This window comes from Schistocerca gregaria, chromosome 3 (assembly GCF_023897955.1).
Source record: "Schistocerca gregaria isolate iqSchGreg1 chromosome 3, iqSchGreg1.2, whole genome shotgun sequence".
Lineage (NCBI taxonomy): Eukaryota > Metazoa > Arthropoda > Insecta > Orthoptera > Acrididae > Schistocerca > Schistocerca gregaria.
The window spans coordinates 632,585,372-632,593,224 of record NC_064922.1 but is presented as its reverse complement, the minus strand read 5'-3'; the positions used below and the strand labels follow the sequence as shown (position 1 = coordinate 632,593,224).

The following is a 7,853-nucleotide window of genomic DNA, read 5'->3' as shown; positions in this document are numbered from 1 at the left end:
TGGTGAATGGAGGGTACAGACCCTTAAGACTCGCATGAGGTAAATGGGACCAGAGGCATTGCGGATACAGCAGGCAGAGCGGATTTCAAGGTCAGGGTGAGAGTTTATTTCAGCCATGACCTCGCCCTCTGTGATCACCAGGCTGAGTTTGGTGATCATGGCAGTGTAGGTTTGGGGGCAACGGGGATACTGGGGCTGGAAAGGAGAGGGGGAGGAGAGGAAGGGTGTCAGGGACGTTTGGAGACAAAACATGATGTGCTGAAGTTTACAGAGGAGGTGCGTGTGGTAGGAGGGAGAGGGGTCCTTAATGAGGACTGGGTCTCTGTGAGGAATCAATTGGCAAATGGGAGAACCTGGAAGATACTTTCGTATCTTCATGGTGAGGGTACAGGCATCAAGGAACTTCTTGTGTAGAATAGACAGGACAAAGGGTGGAGGATGGGGGCTGGGGTATGGGTGGCATGAGCTGGAGTAGTATCCATGAAGATGATGGTGGAAGGGCAAGGGGTGGTGACTTTTTGTTGTAAGTGGAAGGAGCAGAGTCAGCATTGACGCACTTCTGGGGATTTTTGGTGTGTGTAGCCTGGTCGGAGATGAGAGGGATGAAAAAGAGAGGGAGGTAGCTGGTGGCAGAGTCTGTAGGTATAGTGGAGGTGATGGGAGGTATGATTTGTTCTGTGGTGGTTATTGTGGCCAGTGTGAGGTGATTTGGGTGGTGGAGGCAAATGATGAACTGATGGGAGGGTGAGAGGGGAAAGCCGACCATTTGATTGTGGAAGAGGATGCATTTGTGAGGGCTGGAGCAGGAATGGGAGCCGTTGTAAGTGTGATGGCTGGGGAAGGGAGTAGAGCTGCTGGTAGACGACAGGGAAGGAGATTGGGGAATGGGTGAGTGATGCGATGGGAGGCGAGGTGTAATATAAGAGGCGCTCCAGGAAGTGATAATGTGGGGAAGGGCTCATGGCGGGAGGCGACGGACGGACGGACAGGCGGACGGACAGCAGGGGGCGGTGGCGGCAGCAGCTGACGGAAAGGAGGGCGTATGGACGGACGGACAGGCGGACGGACAGCAGGGGGCGGTGGCGGCAGCAGCTGACGGAAAGGAGGGCGTATGGACGGACGGACAGGCGGACGGACAGCAGGGGGCGGTGGCGGCAGCAGCTGACGGAAAGGAGGGCGTATGGACGGACGGACAGGCGGACGGACAGCAGGGGGCGGTGGCGGCAGCAGCTGACGGAAAGGAGGGCGTATGGACGGACGGACAGGCGGACGGACAGCAGGGGGCGGTGGCGGCAGCAGCTGACGGAAAGGAGGGCGTATGGACGGACGGACAGGCGGACGGACAGCAGGGGGCGGTGGCGGCAGCAGCTGACGGAAAGGAGGGCGTATGGACGGACGGACAGGCGGACGGACAGCAGGGGGCGGTGGCGGCAGCAGCTGACGGAAAGGAGGGCGTATGGACGGACGGACAGGCGGACGGACAGCAGGGGGCGGTGGCGGCAGCAGCTGACGGAAAGGAGGGCGTATGGACGGACGGACAGGCGGACGGACAGCAGGGGGCGGTGGCGGCAGCAGCTGACGGAAAGGAGGGCGTATGGACGGACGGACAGGCGGACGGACAGCAGGGGGCGGTGGCGGCAGCAGCTGACGGAAAGGAGGGCGTATGGACGGACGGACAGGCGGACGGACAGCAGGGGGCGGTGGCGGCAGCAGCTGACAGAAAGGAGGGCGTATGGACGGACGGACAGACGGGCGGATAGCGGCGGTGGCGGACGGACGGTGGCCGCGAAGGGCTCTTCCGAAGTCATCCAGGTAGCGTAATCCTCCGATTTGGAAGTGAGGAGATCCATCCGTCGCGATGCCAGCGCTGCTTTTTTTTTTCACTTTACTGAATTTGTATGCTGCTCTGCAGCTTACACATGTTACAGACATAATGAGGAGATAATGAAACAATAAAACCGGCCGACAAACTGGTGACTGGTTAAAACTGGAACACAGCGAAAATTTACGATGTGAAAATAAAAATCAAAGAGTTGGTAATGCTGCTTAAAGTACATAGTAATTATCCAGTGCTGTTAAAAATTCATGCTCTATATATAGGAGTCATGTAAGCAAGAGCACTGGGGAATGAAACACACTTACACCTATTTGTGAGACACATCGCATCCTTGCTACATAATCGTGGGAAGTATATCATAAGATATTTCTTTACATATGTAGTGTTCTGTATCTTACTTCAACACAGCACCTCAAAATGGAAACATTCACAAGTCGCCTCCAGCCAGGTCTAGTGCCATCGGTCGAGTGTATTGTGTACCTGAAGAGCCGTCTGGGCAGGGAGAAAGAAAGGCCGCAGCTGTTCGCGACAGGTGGAGCCGTGTAATTTAAAGGTTTTCCATTTGCCTGTACTACACCTAAAGTGACCACTTATCTAGTATCTTAAGAAACTTTCTATTTCATGAAATTCACATCTTTTATGAACCGTAATAAGTGTTGTAGAGGTCCTTACGTATCATTCTGGAGGCATGTGATCTTGGAAGACACCTAGAACACTGCTCTCTCTGCTTCTCGTGTCCCTACGGAACCACGAAAGAAGGACATACGGTCTTTATTTGAGCAGGACATAAAGATGTGGAAAAGTTGTCTGTCGTTGAGCTGCACGGATCAGTCATGTAACACGAACTTATGTGATCTCACATGATTGATGGACAGTGGCTATGTAATACCGAGGTGTCGAATCGATTTTGCTGTCTATCGGTACGAATCATTTTTTTAACCATAGACTGGTCTACGCATGTTAATGTTGGGATACCAGTCGACAATGACCGCACAGTAACAGTGGAAGTTGCAAATTTATAGTATGGTGACAAGATGAGGCCTATTCAAATAGGTGGGGGAAGCTGTGCAGCAAACTGCTTATACGCTGGTGTCCAAAACTAAAGCAACAAGTCCGCATTTATTTTACCACAAAACAGTATAAACAGGTGACAGTGAAGTAAAAACTATGTGAAGAATACATAAGTAAAGAAACTGAAAAATGTAAGGAATCTAGACAACTGTAACACGCCTAAACGTAGACAAAAATATTCTCCCGTTTTTCCAACTAAACGGATTTGCGGGTTCGGAAACTGGTTAATGCGCTTAGTACGGGTTGGAAGCAATACAGGCCTGTCAACGAAGGGGAATGCTTCGAATGATGTCATCAATCTCATCTTGAGGCAATAACGCACATTCGTCCTGCAGTGTTGCTCGTAAGTCTTGCAGAATGGTTAATGTATGCTGACATGATGCAACCCGTCTCCGTAGAGCATCCCAGTCATGCTCTATGGGGTTCAAGTCGGGAGAGCGAGCAAGACACGTTGTGCGTGCAATATATTCCGTTTCCAGGAAATCATTGTCCAGCCATGCCCTATGAGGTCGAGCGTTATCCTCCATAAATACGGAGTTTGTGTCCACAGCACCTACCAACAACCCTACAAGAGTTCTTGAGGTCTCTTCACGATACCGTACAGCTAGCCGCACAATTTCATGAAGAGATGTTCGAGCGATCAGCACCATCCCTGACGACACTATCAGCGACACTCCTCGAAATGGATCCCTTCCTACAACGGTTGGATCCCGAAATCGTGTTCCAGGTTCTATCCAGCTGCGCTTCCGTCGAAAATCACTCTGTAAATCAAATCTGGATTCACCTGTGAATAGTACACTGGCCGTCTTTACGACTGTGCTGGTGACACGTTGATGACTCCACTCCAGCCGTCCCAATTACTCATACAGTAGGTCTCTGACAACAAAGACCACTCTGCCAAACCCTTCTGCACACCGTTTGTCTCGATTCAGCACGTCCACTGAATGATGCGAGGTCTGATGCAAGTTGTCGTGCAGTACTGAAGCAGTACCGTAATGCCCTTACAGCCTTATAAAAGTCCTGTCTTTCTGATGTCAAACGTTGTCACCCCTCCCTGTTCTTCGGCATTACAGTCTCTATAAACTGTCGCTATATCCTAGAAACAACAGAACGATTCACATTAAGCCATCGGACTAAATCTACATCTACACTACTGGACATTAAAATTCCTACACCACGAACATGACGTGCTACAGACGCGAAATTTAACCGACAGGAAGAAGATGCAGTGATATGCAAATGATTACCTTTTCAGAGCATTCACAAAATGTTGGCGCCAGTGGCCACATCTACCACGTGCTGATATGAGGAAACTCTCCAACCGATTTCTCATACACAAACAGCAGTTGACCGGCGTTGCATGGTGCAACGTTGTTGTGATGCCTCGTGTAAGGAGGACAAATGCGTACCATCACGTATCTGACTTTGATAAAGGTCGGACTGTAGCCAATCGCGATTGCGGTTTATCGTATCACGACATTGCTGCTCGCTTTGGTTGAGATCATATGACTATTAGCAGAATATGGAATCGGTGGGTTCAGGAGGGAAATACGGAAGGCCGCGCAGGACCCCAACGGCCTCGTATCACTAGCAGTCGAGATGACAGGCATCTTATCCGCATGGCTGTAACGGATTGCAGCCACGTCTCGATTCCTGGGTCAATAGATGGGAACGTTTGCAAGACAACAACCACCTGCAAGTACAGTTCGACGACGTTTGAAGGAGCATGGACTATCAGCTCGGAGACCATGGCTGCGGTTACCCTTGACGCTGCATCACAGACAGGAGCGCCAGTGATGGTGTACCCAACGACGAACCTGGGTGCTCGAATGGCAAAACGTCATGAATCCAGGTTCTGTTTACAGCATCATGGTAGTCGTATCAGTGTTTGGCGACATCGCGGTGAACGCGTATTGGAAACGTGTATTCATCAGCGCCATACTGGCGTATAACCCGGCATGATGGTATGGGGAGCCATAGGTTACACGTCTCTGTCACTTCTTGTTCGCATTGATGGCACTTTGAACAGTGGACGTTACATTTCAGATGAGTTACGACCCGTGGCTCTACCCTTCATTCGATCCCTGCGAAACCCTACATTTCAGCAGGATAATGCAAGACCGTATGTTGCAGGTCCTGTACAGGCCTTCTGGATGTTCGACTGCTGCCCTGGCCAGCACATTCTTCAGATCTCTCACCAATTGAAGAGGTCTGGTCAATGGTGTCCGAGCAACTGGCTCGTCGCAATACGCCAGTCACTACTCTTGACGAACTGTGGTATCGTATTGAAGGTGCATGGTCGGCTGTTTCTGTACACGCCATCCAAGCTCTGTTTGGCTCAATGCCCAGGCGTATTACGGCCAGAGTTGGGTTTTCTGGATACTGATTTCTCAGGATCTATCTACCCAAATTGCGTGAAAATGGAATCACATGTAAGTTATAGTATAATATATTTCTCCAATGAATACCCGTTTATCATCTGCGTTTCTTCTGGGTGTAACAATTTTAGTGGCCAGTAGTGTACATCATACTCCGCAAGCCAGCTAATGGTGTGAGGCGGAGCGTACTTTCGGTACCACTATGTGATCCCTCCAACTCTGTTCCAGTTGCGAATAGTGAGTGGGAAGAATGACTGTCGGTAAGCCTCTGTATTGGCTTTAATTTCTCGAATTTTCTCCTCCTGGTCAGTACACGAGATGTATGTAGGAGGAAGCAATACGTTGTCCGACTCCTCCTAAACAGTGCTGTCCCAAATTTCAATAACAAATCTCTCTGTGATGCACAACGCCTCTCTTGTAACGTCTGCCAATGGAGTTTGTATATCATCTCCGTAACGCTCTCTCTAAGCTAAACGATCCCATAACGAGACGCGCCGCTCTTCGTTGGATCTTCTCTATCTTCTCTATCAGTCCTATCTGATGGATTAAACGGCAATGCGGGACGCTGTCTAATGCCTTGCTGAAATCAAGAACACGACTTCAACCTGTGCGCCGTTATTCACTGCGCTGTGGATCTCATGGAGGAACAGAGCTAACTTAGTTTCGCTGGATCTCTGCTTGCGGAATCCATGTTTATTTTTATAGAGGAGATGCTCATTTTCTCAAAAAGGTCACGATTCTTGAGCATAGAAAATGTTCCATAATTATACAACAAATTGACGTCAACGATATAGCTCTATAATTGTGTAGATTTCTCTTACGGCCTTTCTTAAAATCATGAATGAGCTGCGTTTTTTACAGCGTTTGGGTACCTTTAGTTGCTCAAGCGATCTACGGTAAATTACCTCTAGAAGGGGAGCAAGTTCTCTCGCGTAATCTTTATAGAATCTTATAGGTATCTCATCCGGTCTTGAAGCCTTTTCGCTACTAAGAGATAGCAGCTGTTTTTTCAGTTCCGCGATCAGTTATCTCAATATCTGGCATTTCGATGTTCGTACGGCGATTGAAAGTAAGGACAGTGTTACGATCTTACGCGTTGAATTCAGTATTTCGGCCTTCTTCCGTTATCTTCCGTTTCGATGCTGGTGTGGTCGCTGAGAGAATGAATAGATGATTTTGACCCACTTATTGATTTTACATAGGACCGAAATCTGTTAGTGTTTTTACTCAAGTCGGTTTACAGCGTCTTACTTTCAAAATAATTGAACGCTTCTCTCATTGCTCTCTGCACTCGGTAGCGGAGGTAGAGAAATTCGCTTCCGATACCGGCGCAGAGTCGACTGAGCCTTTGTTTGGACCTACCATTCTGATCCAAACCAGAGGAATGCGATCAACCCTGAGTACGATGCTACAAACAGACAGCTTAGTCTGCTCCCAGGGTGTGATGCTAACTCCCTTCACCAAAGCAGCCATCCGCCGACCCCAAGCGGCAGGCGTCATTCTTGACGACATGTGCCGCTACATGCAGCCTGTTGGACCCAGTGCACTCGGTAGCCGCCGGCTGGACCTCTTCCACATCACGGATGAGACCTCCCGGCAAACATACCGAATTCACACTGGAATTCTTTCCCGCCTTGTCCGCTCTCTCCCTGCGGGGCTTCATCGCCCGCCTGAAGTTGGAGCTCCCAATGACTAGCATACCCACCCGCTGTTCTTGTCCGGGCTGGTCAGGAAAATGGACCGCTGGTCCAACAGGAGAGCCATCCCGTGCTGTATCAGAGTTATCGTCAATACTGGGTAGCACGTCTTACGGGTTGATAAGACGTTTGGAGCAAGACGCACGGCCTGCTCCCTCTTTCGTCTTCCGCCCAGTAACACGCAAACCCACCGCTGTCTGCTACCCACTTTGTAGCGAGGACGGACCGGTCAGATCTTGCGTATCAGAAGCCGCGGCGACGTCCAGATCATGAGGGGATGCCAATGACACCAGAGGTGTCGTCTCGTCACTAGCGCCACGACGTAACCCCAGCTTTGAGCATTAGCTAGAAGCTTGTCGACGGTAGCCAACGCAGCTTCCAGCTGTTTACGGACAGCATCCAACTCTCCTTGTATCCGTTCTCAATAAGCACAGCCCCTAGCCATATCGTACTGTATATTAAATAGATATAAGGTCTCAAATGACGCTACTGAGTTAGAAAATATACCAAGGGAGAATAAAGTAACACTAAAAGTTGCTGTGCAGATTTCTCACTGTACTGTGAGACCGCAAGCTATTAAACAGAAATAAATTTCTGTACTGAAGTTGATGTATTTACAGATACCTGTTATTAGAAGTCCTGTTTGCCGAAAAGTTAATGCACAACACAGATATTCAAACTAGAATGCACTGATACAATCTGAGGGCTGTCTACTAGTACAAAACTAAAACTTAGTGGCGTGACGGAGTTTCTGGCGGCGGGGAGAATTTACACAAGGAAGCCGCTCTGCCCAATGATATTCACAAGACTTACACAAAAAGGATAAATACGTTTAATTTTCTAACCCCTAACCTAGACAATAAAACAGAC

At 49.4% G+C, this 7,853-nt stretch overlaps 1 protein-coding gene across 1 annotated transcript; it reads left to right on the top strand.

Moving 5' to 3' along the window:
- The first annotated feature begins 944 nt into the window (after nt 1–944).
- On the top strand, nt 945–1,760 carry LOC126355538 (spidroin-1-like). The gene has a single exon (XM_050005884.1). The coding sequence runs from the start codon at nt 945–947 to the stop codon at nt 1,758–1,760; it is 816 nt and encodes a 271-aa protein (XP_049861841.1).
- The last annotated feature ends 6,093 nt before the right edge of the window (nt 1,761–7,853 follow it).

Excerpts from the sequence above, each read along its gene's own strand:
- LOC126355538 (XM_050005884.1), top strand. The coding sequence starts at position 945 with ATGTGGGGAAGGGCTCATGGCGGGAGGCGACGGACGGACGGACAGGCG.